Here is a 15,218-nt window from a genome sequence, read left to right on the forward strand (position 1 = left end):
ATGCTTTCAAATCCTCCCCCAGTTGTCAGTGATTAGAATATGAGCAGGGGTTAATAGGCTCTAAGGCACAGAGTGCGGCGCGTTGAGCAAACGGGCAAAACCAACATGGGAGTTCCTGAAAGGATATTCGCAGGATTTTTTGCTGAGCTTGCATGAGTTATGGTCCGTGTGCTGCTGCCTGAATCCGCAAAAAAAAAGGCGAGCAGAGGCTCCGGGGCCTTGCTTTTACCGTACGAGAGAGAGAAATCCCGCCTGGCTTGGCAATCATGGGCAACCAACCTCGGTCAAGCTACGAACAAGTCCCTTTGGTGAAGAAACGTGCGCTAGGCTAGCTACCAGCAGCTGCTAGGATCCTCATCGCTCTGCGAAGATTACAGCGGCTTAATCATTTTTATGTTTCATTTTTTTTACCCTCTATGGGCAAAGATGGGTGCAATAAATAATAGATTAGGTCAGCAGGTCAACGTGCGCGGATCGGCCAGCTCGGCAATTTCCATTCTGATGAATCGCTCGGACATGGCAGTTGACATGAAAGTAGAGCCCTAATGTGGAAACTGCAGCTGAGCTGATGGACCGTGCAGACACCAACCGGAGCCTTTTCCGCACTCCAGACGAGGGGAACATGAGGCAACATGGATGGAAGTAGTAGGGGATGGCTGAGTGGGTGGGAGGGGTAAGGGAGGAGCGGTGGGGGAATAGGGTGGCTAAATCATCTGCCATGAGGGAATATTAGCGAATGATCACGACCGTGTGCGTCTTTTTTGCCATTAAGTAGATCCAGTTTCTCCAGATGAGCAAGCGAGCGTCTGATGATGAGAACCCCAACGATTGCACCGCTGCCAACATATGGAGGCCATCCACAGCCCTCCCTCCCTTCCTTCTCTCCTCTCCTCTCCTCTCCTGTCTCCGCCACAGTGCAGTGTGCTCGGGAGTTGCATGTCAGCTGAGAGGCTTTTTTCCCCCTCCTCCTCCTCCTACTTCACAACGCTATTGTTTTTTTTAATGGACACATATGGACTTTTCAGTCTCCATCTGTAGGGATCTCCGGAGCTTCAGAGGTTATGAAACACCTCCAGCCCCCAACGTTTTTTTTTCCAGTTTTTTTTTCATCGAGGCCTCCACTCTAGCAGACATCATAAAAAGCCAGTGAAGGTCTCCCACAGGCATCATATCCAGTGTGGACAGTATCTTTTTCATCTCAGGTAATAATTGCAGAAGATGATGACCACGATGGGGGGATGGTGGGTGGATGGGTGGGTGCGTGGGTGGTTGGCGGGAGGGTTGGGGTGTACTGTATTGGGACATATTCTGGCTGAGGACGCTGATCGCCGTCAAAACGATGCGCCCGAGGTGCAATCTTCAGCCTATAAATCATCCTGTCATCGACAGGGTCTCGCCTGTCTCACCTCACCTGAGTGATTTGTGTCCTCCTCGCCAAAAGGGGTCCACGATGAGCTAACCTCAACCTGACAGTGATGAGAGAGGAGGGGCTGGGGCTGGGAACGGAGAGTGAGGAGAATGAGGTTGAGCTAACCTTAACCTGCCAATGATGGAGGGATGGGAGAATGGAGACCAAGGCGAATGAGGTGACATGAACAAAGAGTTGACAAACTCAACTTGAAAAAATGGGGGGATTGAAACGCTACCAGAATCATCCAATCTTCACTGAAAACACAGGTGCTCTTTCAGTTGTTGTGGGTGTCAGGTATTGAAGAGTCCCTCCAGCTTCTGGGCTGAACTGGTAATCTGACATACAGGACATTTTCCCAGTAGGCAGACAGACTTTTTTTGTTTGGTTGGTTGTTTTGTCTTAGGGATTGGCCCACATTTTAGTGAGGACGGTCCATTGGTCCAACTTCAATATGGACAGTGGACTGAGTCAAGCAGGAAGTAGAATGAACATGTGTGTTCTAGGCCTGGGTCGGTACAGAAAAGTCACGGTTCGGTACGTACCTCGGTACAGACCCCACGGTACGGTACATTTTCGGTACGGTACAGGGTAAAAAAAATTATATATATATATATTATTATTATTATTATTATTATTATTGTTATTGAGCATTGTCCTTGGTTATCTTTTATTGAAAGGTGCTTTAAATATTTTAGACTACTATTATTATTATTGGGATATTATTATTATTATCATTATTATTATTATTACACACAATCAAAAGCCTATTAAATGCTATTAAAACAACAATCATTAGCCTATATAGAATTCCCTTCCACATCTTGAAAAGACCAGAAACACTGTCAGTGTAGTTTTGACAAATTACTTCTTTGGTAGTCTTATAGCCTATAGATCTTCAAGGACAGTCTTTACATAGCTTTAAGGACCTAGCCTTTCTGTCACAGCTATGAGCACATTCCTGCATTTGGAACACGGCTAACATTTACATTGTAATGACGAACCAAATAAAAAAGCTTATCACTTCGCTCTGCTCGATTTTTCGGTCAAAATAGTTTATATAGCACAACACCTTTGAGAGCATCTTCAAGGACAAAGGGGATGCCCTCGCGCGACAATGGAGTTAAAACTTTTCAGGCAGAGGATTCTTTCCCTGTGTCTTGTTAAATGTCAGGTAAGACTACTGCTATTTATTTCACACGATTAAGGAACGACATACAGCTGAACTAACTTGATAAGAAGTAAGACCGTGTTTTTGTTTGTTTTCCATCGCGCTGGCAGGCTCACATTTTAGTGAGGACAGTCCAGTGGTCCAACTTCAATATGGACAGTGGACTGAGTCAAGCAGGATGTAGTATGAACATGTGTGTACTGTATGTTTGTACTATGTGCGAGGGCCAATTTAAGACAAAAGTGCCCGGGTATTTTTTTTGTCATCACAGGTCAGCCCTGCAATTGGTACCTGGAGCTGACAAATGGCCAAGTTGTGTTACTCACTCAGCTCGTCGAAGTGTGTCTCGACACCGTCGGCCCCGGGTACGGAGCAGATGAGGCGAGCCTTCAGGAACGTACTCCACTTGTTCACCAGGCAACAGTGGCCACCGTCATCATTCTGCAGAGAAGGGTGGAAACACAACACAGAAGAATGACATTACATTACTGTTTGCTTTACCTCATATTTTTAGCCCACAAGTCTTTTCCAGATTGACTTTAAAAGTGCCTTAGGGGTAGGAGCTGAAAAAATGGTATCGTGTTTTTTTAAACGTTATATTTAATGAACAGTCTTTTCCAGAGTGACTTCCAGCGTGTTTGGGTGGACACGGAGAAAATTACTTGATTTTTACAACATATTGTGTTGACACTCCTTTTTTGTGCAAAAGCCAGTCCACCTGGAGCACTGTGGAGTTGAATGCCTTGTTTGAGGAACTTGTTATTCACTTCCACACCCACATTTCTCTTCCTAATAGAGGAATCCATCAGATGCACCTCCCAATCCCTGGATCAACCCTAACCACAGTCACAGAATTACTTCAGAAGTTCATGGGAGAATGAGTCGAAGAGTTTGAGAATGAGTTGAATTGGTTTGTAATGGGAGAGACAACACTGCTTGACTAAAGTCATTGGGACGAGAGACGGAGTGACAAAGAGAACATGACTAACTCAAACCAGATCAAAGTTGCTGTGATCACAATTTGACATTGTTTACGAACCAATTACGAATCCTGATTGATTCAAAAGCCACATAAATATGAACACAGTTATTTTCCACAGTGAATCATCATCCAGAGCGATCCAATTGTTGGGACGTTGAGCTAGTGAACTACTGATCCATGGCAGGAACATGGGAGGGGAAAGCTGTGGATAATGAAAATCGTCATATTGGATCTACAACATAGATGAGGCCCAGCCCTGTGGCCAAGACAATTTCCCCTCACAACAAAAAGAATCCTACTTATCTGCACTGACATTGTTCATCTGTTATCCCTGCATGTCTCTTTGCATTGTATGTTGCTGATTATTTCCTCTTTCGTAAATCACTTTGAATTAAAGTGTCTGCTAAATGTAACGTTATGCAATGTGAAAAACCATGATGCCACCTCTCAATGTCTGACTAAAATCTCAGTTAGCCGTTAGTGTGTGCGCTCGCTTCTCTTCTCTGTCTCCCCATGAGAAGTGCAGTCTGAATAGGCTGCAGAGGAAACAGAGGCTCCCTGCTTCGCTTACATGTCCCCATCTGCTCTGGAGACCCGCCAAGCAAATGCTATAACCAAGACGGTGCAAGCAGCGACTGGTAAGACATAACGAAATGTAATAAAAACGTGATTAAGAACAATCTTCCCCAGCAGTGAAAAAAAAGGATATGGTGGGTACACGGATAAGACAGTGTGGCAAACACTTCACACTGCAGTGATCTTTCTTTTATTTGATGTTGTGGGTTTTAGCATCAACTGCCTTTATTCCTTTCTAAGTGTGTTTGCTGCGTTTTATTCCCGTTTACTGGGGTGTGTGAGTACACACTTGTATTTGTTTGCGTGGTGGTTTTTACTGTATTTGGATGGCGTGGGTGTTTGCAAGTGTGTGTTTGTGTTTGAGAGTTGTGTCCAACTTTTATTTGGACTGAGTTTCTGTTTGTGTGCGTTTTGAAGCTGGGTGATGCAAAAGAAATGCCATGCCAATGAAGCTCTCACTAAAATGGAATCAAACTGAGAGTGGGGGTGTGTTTATGAGTGTGAGTGTGAGAGTGAGAGTGAGTTCAAGTACAAGGGTGTGTGTGTGTGTGTGTGTGTGTGTGTGTGTGTGTGTGTGTGTGTGTGTGTGTGTGTGTGTGTGTGTGTGTGTGTGTGTGTGTGTGTGTGTGTGTGTGTGTGTCTTTTTGTCTGTGTGTGGTGTATGTGCGTGTGTGTCAGTGTGCATACAGAATGTGAGTGTGAATGTGCACGTACAGTGTATGTGTGTTATTGCAGCGTAATTGTGATGGTATATATGCGTGTTTGTACGTTTGCAAGGCCTCACCAGGCAGATCCTGCCAATCCTGGACTGGGTGACCGGGCTCTGGCCCATGTCAGTGGCTTTCTCGCGGAAGAAGAAGTACAGCTTGTCATCGTTCTTCTCTGCGCTGTCGGGGATCAGCTGGGCATGAATAAATGTCGGATCTAGTGGGGGGCAAGAGCGAAAGAAAGAGAAAAGAAAGAGGGGACGCGAAACAAAAGAGTGAAAGAAAGAAAGAAAGAAAGAAGGAAAGAAAAAATGAAAGAAAAGAGGAAGGAAGTTAAGGATGTAAATCAGGAAAGGGCTTCACATTTGTGAAAACACACAAATTACACCAAGCCATGTTTAGATAGCATGAGCTTTTTTGCGTGGGTTTTCTTTTGCAACTCATAAAACAAGTCAAGCAAAGAGCGGAGTTATGATGATGATGTGGCCGGCCACTTGCTGGCAGACAAGTCAGGCGGGCGCAAGTCGGGTTGGTTATCCGAACGTGTCAAAACCTCATTTACATGACTGTCTGTCAGTGGAAAAGCCCTTGTGACCAAACATGGAAACCAGGCAGACACGGTGTGTTTGTGTATGGCAACCATCACAGGATCAACAGCAGTATAAAGCCCTGGAGGGGAGCCAAAACACACACGCACGCCTCAATGCACCATTGCAATCTGGCACACAAACACACACCGTGATAGACACATACACGTGTTCACACATACACATTTGTAGACACACAGGCACGCAGTAGACTGATAGGCAGTCACACAGACACACAGACACACAGACACAGACACAGCCACACACACACACACACACACACACGCACACGCACACGCACACGCACACATACACATACACACACACACAAACACACACACACACACACACACACACACACACACACACACACACACACGCACACATACACATACACATACACACACACACGTACCGTGTAGCCAGCGGGAGTTGTACTGGTCAGTGCGCATGGTAGTGTGCTTTCCCAGTGTGCGAAAGATGGCTGAGTCCGTGCCCATAAAATCAATGTACAGGCCTGTGTAGAGCTGCCCATCTGCCAAAGACAGAGAAGGGAACATTAGGAGAGAGAGAGAGAGAGAGAGAGAGAGAGAGAGAGAGAGAGAGAGAGAGAGAGAGAGAGAGAGAGGGGAGAGAGAGAGAGAGAGAGAGAGAGAGAGAGAGAGAGAGAGCACAAACAGTTAACAGAGACACAGGAACACACACACAAGTACAAAGAAAAAGAGGCATGGAAAAAGAAAGAGAGAGCGATAAAGGCAGGAGAGAGGGGAGAAAGAAGTAGAAGGACAAAACTGGAACAAAGATACTTGACTTTCAGTCAGACTGCTGACGCAGTGGCTCGAGTGAAGGTCTATGTATGCATGTGTGCACTAGTCTACATCTAACGCTAGCATTGCATTCAGGGGCTGCTGACATAGGATGTCTGTCTTCTCCGTGTGCGTGTCTGACATGTGCTGATGCGATGTTCAGGGATGCGCTGGCTATACTCACTGATAAGCGAGGAGACGCTATTGAGTTTGGGGTCGTACGGACACTTCCCCTTCCCAGAATCCACCTTGCCCGGCTCCAAACGGAAAATGTATTCCTGGAAAATGCAACACACACACACACAGACAGAGAGACACACACACACACACATACACGCAGAGACACAGACATGCACACACACAGACACAGACGCACACACAGACGCACACACACACACACACACACACACACACACACACACACGCAGAAAGACAGACAGGAAGAGCAGAGAGAGAGATAGAGGTAGATGGACAGAGACAGAAACACGCAGGCAGTTAATGATTTGGCATTGCTATGCATTAGCAAACGCACTATTGATTGAGCTAATCTCTTTGGAGCCTGCGATAAGTAATACTGCTCTAAGGGTGTCCATCCTTGAGGCAAGGTACGGTACGAGAGCCAACCTAATGCAGGCCTGGAGCGCATATAGGAGACATTTTGTTGTGCGTTTAAACATGAGGGTTAAGTACAAAAGTACAACATCGTTGTCCTCAAGGTTAAAACTCTTGACAAAGGCATTTTGTTCTCTACTCTCCAAGTTCCAGGAATATTCCAGAACATTCGTTCCCCCTGAGATGTTATTGACCATATGCCTCCCCATGAGAACTATATTTTATTCTTTTAAATGACAGAAAATGCAAGTTAGCAGTTTCGTAGTACACACAGATACACACACATGAGCACACGGCACACATTTTGCACACTCCACCGGGTTTAATGTTAACTGGCAAAGTCTTTTGTTTCCCCTTGAGTTCCTGAGAGGCCGTGGAGGTATCTGCCAGAGGAGCTGACATCACCTGGGCAGCCAGAGTACAGTACAGTACACACTGCATCCACAACAACAGACTGCATCCAAGCAGAGTGTCCATGCTGTTAGCGTTATCGTGATCACATGTACATCACATGTACATGTAGCATGATTCGGTCTTTAGCGCACTCAAGGCTATGCTGCTAGCACTGACATTGGTACACAATACACTCCACAGAGTTCACACACACACACACACACATGGGAAGGAGAGAAAAAGGCACTGAACACCTCTGTCAACAGAGGCCCTGAGGCACGGAGGGAGCCGTGGTGTGGTGTGGAGGCGGGGGGGTGGTGGGGGCTGGAAGTTGGAACTTGTGACTGGACATCTCTCAACTATGTGGTGCTAAACAAAATCACGGCGAAGGGTCTGTGCCATGTTGTGTTCTGAGCATGCATGCCAATTGTTAGTGTGTGTGTGTGTGTGTGTGTGTGTGTGTGTACACACACATTCTTTCTTATGTAGACACAGTTGTACACAGTGTGTGTTCAGCTATGTCTTCATATGGGAAAATGAGTGCCTGCGATTCTGTAAGAGTCAGACAGACTGCAAGAAAGATTGTGTTTAATGTGTGTGTGTGTGTGTGTGTGTGTGTGTGTGTGTGTGTGTGTGTGTGTGTGTGTGTGTGTGTGTGTGTGTGTGTGTGTGTGTGTGTGTGTGTGTGTGTGTGTGAATACGGTTTCTCTAAAACCAACGACAGGCCAGCACTTCTTTTCTCTTCTCTTCCACCGTCTTTGGCTAGAGAGTAAATCAGCTGCTCAAATATATAATCACCCATGCACACACCGAGCGACCGCACTGGATCTCTTTCTCTCTCTCTCTCTGTCTCCCCCTCTCTCTTTCCCCCTCTCACTCTCTCATGGCCAGATTAAACAGAAATGGCCGTGATTCAGAGCACCCATCTGCCAACAGGGGGAATAAATACTGCGAGTATCGGCCGTGAACATTCTGCGCCCCATAAGTGGACTTTTATGGTCAATGGCAGCCGTGTCTTCACGAAATTGTTACTATCGCAGACCAACGCATATTTCCAGCGCCTCGGGGAGAAAAACAAAAGATTTGACTTGGCGGATTTATCTGTCGGCCGTAATTGATTGTCTTGTTGTGTGTGTGTGTGTGACTGCGTGCGCAAGTCTTGTTTTTCTTGAGACAATGCATCTTCGCATGACTGGTTTTGGTTTAGACGAGCTATGTAAACTATCACACCGACTGCCCGCATTGTGCAACCTAAGATGTGCGAGGTGGCGCGAGGCAGAGCTTGCAAATGAGACAGCTACTTTTCAAAAAATGACAAGCCGTTAACGGCTATTTACGCTGGAAAACGAGCACGGCCACACACCACGAAAACGAGAAGTGTACCGTTAGACGAGAGCAGCCATTTATCCGTCAACACAGTAACAAATTTCACATATTCTTCAATGATCCGCCCAGCTGCAAAGTGCTGCCGTGAAGTCTGTGCCACCCTCGTCACCACAATATACAGTTTAATCCCTTGATGCCCATTATTATATATTTTTTGCGGCCTGCTCTGCTCCCACCTTTGGCACGGTGGGCTCGGCGGTGGCGTCGGGGTCTGCTGCGCGGCTGGTCCTGCCGCCGGCCCTGGCTGTCTGATCGCTGTACAGAGTCTAAAAGGAAAAAGAGTCACACAGTAGGCCCACAAACCGGGTTAGAGGCCAGTGGCTCACGGCAGGCCCCTGAAAGTTTGGAGTAAGGACTCTGCACACTTACAATCCTTTTTTCTTTGTTTTTTTTTATTACATGGCAAATATTAAGCTTCAATAATAATAACAAAGAAAAACAAAAAACAAAGAAAAAAGGATTTTAAGTGTGCTGACTCCAAACTTTCAGTCAGCCTTTGTCCTGCATCTTTCTCCTGGGATGTGCAAAATATTCAACCTCAGTTCACAGCAGGCCCCTGCATCACTGGTCATCAAAGCCACAGGCACTGCAAGAGGGTCCCCAATAATGTGCTTGGATACCCCCTTTTCAAACTTTCCATGTGATGCAAGGGCCTGCTGTAAATAATATAACGTTTTGTTGTGAAAGAATGTTTCCTACAGACGACGATTCTGAGTGTATGGAGAGAAAAGAAGCAAAAGAAGCAAAGAAAAATGGAAAGAAAGAGAAAAAATGGATGAAAGAAAATAAGTGAGTCCAGGTGTAGAGCGGGTCAGCTGAGGAGCAAGGAAGTCCACCATGCTGTTGTCTATCCGACTAGTCATGCATGCTCATGCAACAGACATCACGTGCACGGGGTAGACAAACGCCAGGAAGCGCTACGACTACAGAAAAGCCCCCGTCACTAAAGCTGCCCTCTGGGCTCGTATTGGGGTGCGGTGTGGCAGAGAAAGGGTTTTTGCAAGAGCTGGTGAAAAGTCGTCCTTGGAGAGACTTTGGACTAAACGCAAGTAAAAAGGGAGCTGCCAGGCTTTGCGCAACGTCCGCTTGCTTTTGGGCAAATTCCTAAAAGCTAATCTGTGGAACTGCGGAAGACGTTAAAGCTTCCTGAGTCATCAGGGGTCACTACACCATTTGGAAAAAAAGAGGAAAAACACAAGCCACTGGAAAAGCACATGCACCGCACACCCACTGAATGAATAATATTAAAGGAAACGAAGCTGGAAGTGGGATGATGAAACAGGGAGGAAACGAGTGACGGGATGCAGAGGCGTAGTTCCTGACAGCAAAGCTGCCGACGGGCCGGGGAGAGCCTACCTGTGACCTACGACCCCTGTCGACGTAGGTGCAGACGGGATTGTAGGCTCCGGTTCCGCAAACGTACAGGTGAGTCCTGTTCCACGGCTCGATCAGCCGGATAAAGTTTCCACACTCGCCCTGAAACACATGGAAAAATGTCAGAAGGTATCAGCCCACTGACTAAGCAGAACAAATAGGGGGTGTATTTTAAGCTAAAGGCTGTCAGCTCGACGTAAAATGTGAAAAGTCCTCAATGGCCATTCCAGACTGGGAAACCTTTACACCTCTTACCACAGAACTTTTTACAGATGTTAAGTTTTTCTTTTTCTTAAACAGCCTGGAAAACTGCAAAAATTGGAGTCTCATGAATTCTCACCACAAACTAGGGGGATTCCAAACCTGACCACAAGTATGAGTCAGGAAAGTTCTGGCACAAGTAAAGTCAATAAAATAGATCTGCTCCCGTGCTAATCATAGGTGCTGTGTCTAAGTTGCTAGTCAGGCATTTCTTAGCATTGTGTAATTTTAGCTTTGGGCTCAGCCGCTAGGGCTGCCATCGCCTCAGCAACGTCTCTGGTATTCAGGTGTGGGACTACTTACATTGGTGTCCTTTCCAGAGAGAACACATTCTGTCTTCCTCTGTGGCACCACAGGCCAGTGAATCTGTGAGGGAGAGAAAAAATGCAAACACACACTTAGATCATTTTCGGCATTTAAAAACATAACCTACTTTCCTGCATTATTCACATCAATCACTGGCTCCAAATCACTCTTTGCATTCCTATGTCACTAAATCTGTCTAAAAGTGTTAAACAACTGCAGGATTACGTGTAAAACTAGAACACGCTTTACAAATCATGTACTTGGGCACAAATCATCCAGTCTGAGGCCAAGTCCTGAGCAGATGAAGACTTATGAGCAAGGGTGTAGGACAGGGTAGCATAAGTGTAATGGCCCTGCAGTGCAGACATTAACAATATTAGTACGGTTTTGGGAGGTTACCGTGGCTCCGTGGGCAAAAATACCATATCATAAATTCAGGCACCCAGGTTCGAATCCAACCCAAGGCATTTCACAATCTCTTTCTCACACTATCACAATCAGTCTCTCACTACCCTATCTGAATAAAGGCATACAAAGCACAAAAATATTTTTCATACAATATTAGTAGCTTATTTGGCCCAATTTTGGTCACAGAGCTCAAAATGCCCAGCTAGCTATACACCCCTGCTCATGAATCGTGTCTGCTACCCGTGTTGTGTCAATATGGGCTACCCTTCAAGCTGAACCACCAAGCCAATACAATGTACTGGAGTAGTACCCCTCACCCCCAGGGGTTAGAGTTTGGTTTTGGGTCATGTCAACAGTCTATTGGTAGCCCATCTCAACAGACCACCGGGACTCGAGCCAGAACGGATGGACGGACAGATCCCGCGCTCCCTTCTTCTGCCTTACTATGAGGGGCTCCTTGTTGATGTCATGCAGGTCCAGGGACAGGATGTAGTCCTTGCTGCCCACGTACATGCGGTCATGGTCCTCGTCCATGCACAGGATGCGGTAATCGGTGGAGTTGAGCAGGAAGGAGAAGTGGTGGGCCGTGCCAGTTGACCTGAGCTCTGGAGATGGGGAGAGAGAGAGAGAGAGAGAGAGAGAGAGAGAGAGAGAGAGAGAGAGAGAAAGAAAACAAACAAGAAATAAATAAAGGAATCGGAGCCAAATCAATTATCGGCGTTCTCATAAACACGCTGCGCTAAACACGCACCCCACATGGTAGTCAACATACAACGGCATGTGTAACAAATTATCCATGGGGGCTTGCTTGAGACGTTCCGACTGAGGCAGCCCTGCATGGAAAAAAAATTGATGACAGATTTTTGCCCTCCTCCCATCCTTCTCTTTCCCTCCCTTCTCAACATAATCAAATAGACAAATAAAAACACACACAGACACACAGTCGCATAAATACTGGAGCAGCGCGAACCCTGCTGACCTTTCGATAAGTGGAACAATATAATCTAAACAAGATGCACAATGCAAATGTGCTTTCTTTTGTTGCTGCTGCTGCTTGCCTGCCATCCGCTGAACAAAAAAAAGAGACCCAATTGAATATTCAAACAATTAAAATTGAATTCACCACCCAGGACAACAATGGGGCCTCATCTTCTCTTTCACTTTCCCAGAACGAGCTGGAGTGCTTACTTCTTAAAAAATGCAACCCACTAAGTGGTATGCAGGTCATCTCCGAAACCCAAACCCTGTTTCACACTCCACAGAGGTGTACGTGCGTAAAAGACACAAGGAGAGTGAGTGTGTGTGTGTGTGTGTGTGTGTGTGTGTGTGTGTGTGTGTGTGTGTGTGTGTGTGTGTGTGTGTGTGTGTGTGTGTGTGTGTGTGTGTGTGTGTGTGTGTGTGTGTGTGTGTACAACACCAATCTACCTTCGTGAGGCTATTGGAGCACACCCACATGCTGGGGCCCACTCTCCATGTGGGGACCAAAGGGTTAATATGAAAAGGGAGGGAAGGAAGGGCCCCACAAAGATAGGAAGGGCCCCACAAGGGACCCACAAAAGATATTAAGGCTGGGCTGTGCGTGTGCGTGTGTGTGTGTGCGTGTGTGTGTGCGCGTGTGTGCGTGTACCTACGGCACGGCCAAAAGTGACTCTACACCAGCAACACAAATAAGCAGGGGAATGTGTGGAAGAGACACGTCCCACGGAGGAATGCCAAGGGGTCATAAGCAGACGACTCAACAGGGCACCACACTGCACTCAGACAACACTGGCACACACACACACACACACACACACACACACACACACACACACACACACACACACACACACACACACACACACACACACACACACACACACACACACACACACACACACACACACACACACACACACACACACACACACACACACACACACAGCACATGGGGCCAGACAGGCCTAGGCAGGGGCCCACAGGGGCAGTACTGGCATATTCTACACACATGTATGCATGCAAAAATGCACGCAGGCACGCAAATGCACACACACACTGCACAGGCCTACCTAGAGACAGCCAAGGGCCTTCCGAGGGGCAACGCTGGCGTGCACACACACACACACACGAACACGAACACACACCCACAAACACACACACTGCACAGCCACGAAGCTTTCAACCTCTTACTCTTAAAACCCAACCGCCGTGCACTACTATTTGCCATTGACCATTTAAAGGGCATTGACCACAGTTGGTAGTTTATGTTACTGGATATTACTGTTAGCATTTTTGTTTTCATATTAATTGCCCATTGTTTGCACTGCAGAGGGCTTAGCAACGTGGCTCCCAATCTCTTAATAGCAGACATTATAATAATATATACAGCACAATAATGCACCATTTAAAGAGCATTAACAGGGGCAGTTAATGTTACTGGATATTACTGTTGACATTTTTTGCCATCGGATTAATTGCCTATTGTTTGCTCGAAGGGCACTTATGGGTAATGTGCATTGGCGAGCCAGCATTGGCGAATACATCAACCTTGGGCCTTCTCATGTTTTAAGGTTTGTTTAAGGACAAGGATTAAGAGGGGTGAGAGAAAGTCTTGTTGCGAAACAACAGAGTGCTGCCTGCACGGTCCCATCGGACCCCTTTGGAGTCTGCAGAAGCACGGCCCAGACTGAACCTCTATTCAGCGTGCAGCTCACCCACATTAACACACCAGCATAACCACACGTGCTGACCATGACACACACACACACACACCAGCATAAAAACCCACATACGCACGCACGCATGCACGCACGAACACACAAGCACGCACACGCACGCACACGCACACGCACGCACGCACGCACGCACGCACACACACACACGTTAAAGCATAGCTAATTCCATTCTTGCTTGGAAAGCATAGTGGAGCTTGAGCGCTGCAGGGCTGTGAGAGCAGAGCTGCTCTGTGCTGTGCTGTGCTGGGCTGGGTTGGCCTGGCCTGGGTGCTATGATGGCCAGGTGCGGGGCGAAAAGGGTGAAAAACAACCCCTGACCTGGCCGCTGCTGCACCTTCCCTGGGGACCCCCGCTTACTGCTCGGGTGGTCCAGACCAGAGCTACAGCCACGCCAGTGGGAACAGCAGCCAGAAGACAGCAGTGCCGTACGGAGAGCTGAGGGGAGAGCGTATGATACGTAAGGGGCTCACAGGGTATAGCACCAGGCCCGGATCTGCTCGGATCCGCTCGGATTTCCCCTGGACTCCCTAAATTGGAATATTCGTTTTGGAATGAGATTTTGGAAGAAAGGAGTGGAAACGCAACTGACTAAGCAAGGGGGAGAGTTTATGGCATTTGTTCGGGGTAGTAACTGTAGTCACATCATGCAACGATGACTCATATTGTAGAGAGTGAGAGTAGAGTAAGTGAGAGAGAAACGTAGTCAATTGCAGAGGGAGGAGTGGGGAGGAGGCAGGAAGAGAGAGAGAACGGGAGGAGGGGGGGGTGTGGATTGAAAAACAGAAAGAAGAAAAAGAAAATGTCAGAGAGCGAAAAAAGTGAGGATGGAGAGAAAAACAAGAGAGAGAGAGAAAGCCAGTGAGTGACTAAAAAGGGAGTGAGGAAAGAGAGAATGAAAGAGGAGGAGAGAGAAAGGGAGGGAGGGAGAGAGGGAAGGAGGGAAAGAGTACAGTGCAGCTTAGCATCTTGGGAGCTTAGAGAATGTGAACAGCTGTCAGTGTGGTTGGTAATGGCATTATCTCTCCCAGAGAGGGGAATAGTGGTATGGGGTGGTACTGTACACTACTCTACTGGACTCAACTCTACTGCCAAGGCTTTGGCTTTGACTGCTGAATATACTGTAGCCTGCCTTGTACTAAAACAAATGAACTGACTAGGAAGAGAGGATTTCTTTTTTTTTTGCATTGCTAACACATTCTCACACAAGTGTGCATGCATACGCACAGTCACATGCATGCACACACAAATGCATGCACACACACACACACACACACACACACACACACACACACACACACACACACACACACACACACACACACACACACACACACACACACACACACACACACACACACACACACACACACACACACACACACACACACACACGCAAGAGCAGAAGAAGCACTTTAAAAAAAATCCATAACGGATACTGAACTAAAGGAATGTTGCGTAGTACAAATCAGTTAAACTCTGTATAAACACACGCTGTACAACGCAAACATTTTTAATCACCATTTGTCC

At 46.9% G+C, this 15,218-nt stretch overlaps 1 protein-coding gene across 2 annotated transcripts in view; it reads right to left on the reverse strand.

Moving 5' to 3' along the window:
* The window catches only part of sema3fa (sema domain, immunoglobulin domain (Ig), short basic domain, secreted, (semaphorin) 3Fa), a 74,239-nt gene that overhangs the window by 13,837 nt on the left and 45,184 nt on the right, over positions 1-15,218 (reverse strand). Inside the window, exons 3-10 of one of the 2 annotated variants that reach the window (XM_063215430.1) lie at positions 11,422-11,582; positions 10,567-10,629; positions 9,985-10,104; positions 8,805-8,894; positions 6,422-6,515; positions 5,847-5,966; positions 4,922-5,061; positions 2,906-3,020 (exon numbers count right to left, since the gene is read on the reverse strand). In XM_063215430.1, the coding sequence (XP_063071500.1) occupies positions 2,906-3,020; positions 4,922-5,061; positions 5,847-5,966; positions 6,422-6,515; positions 8,805-8,894; positions 9,985-10,104; positions 10,567-10,629; positions 11,422-11,582 (903 nt within the window). The remainder of the gene's footprint in view (positions 1-2,905; positions 3,021-4,921; positions 5,062-5,846; positions 5,967-6,421; positions 6,516-8,804; positions 8,895-9,984; positions 10,105-10,566; positions 10,630-11,421; positions 11,583-15,218) is intronic. The other variant, XM_063215431.1, reaches the window with a different exon arrangement.

This window comes from Engraulis encrasicolus, chromosome 14 (assembly GCF_034702125.1).
Source record: "Engraulis encrasicolus isolate BLACKSEA-1 chromosome 14, IST_EnEncr_1.0, whole genome shotgun sequence".
NCBI classification, from domain to species: domain Eukaryota; kingdom Metazoa; phylum Chordata; class Actinopteri; order Clupeiformes; family Engraulidae; genus Engraulis; species Engraulis encrasicolus.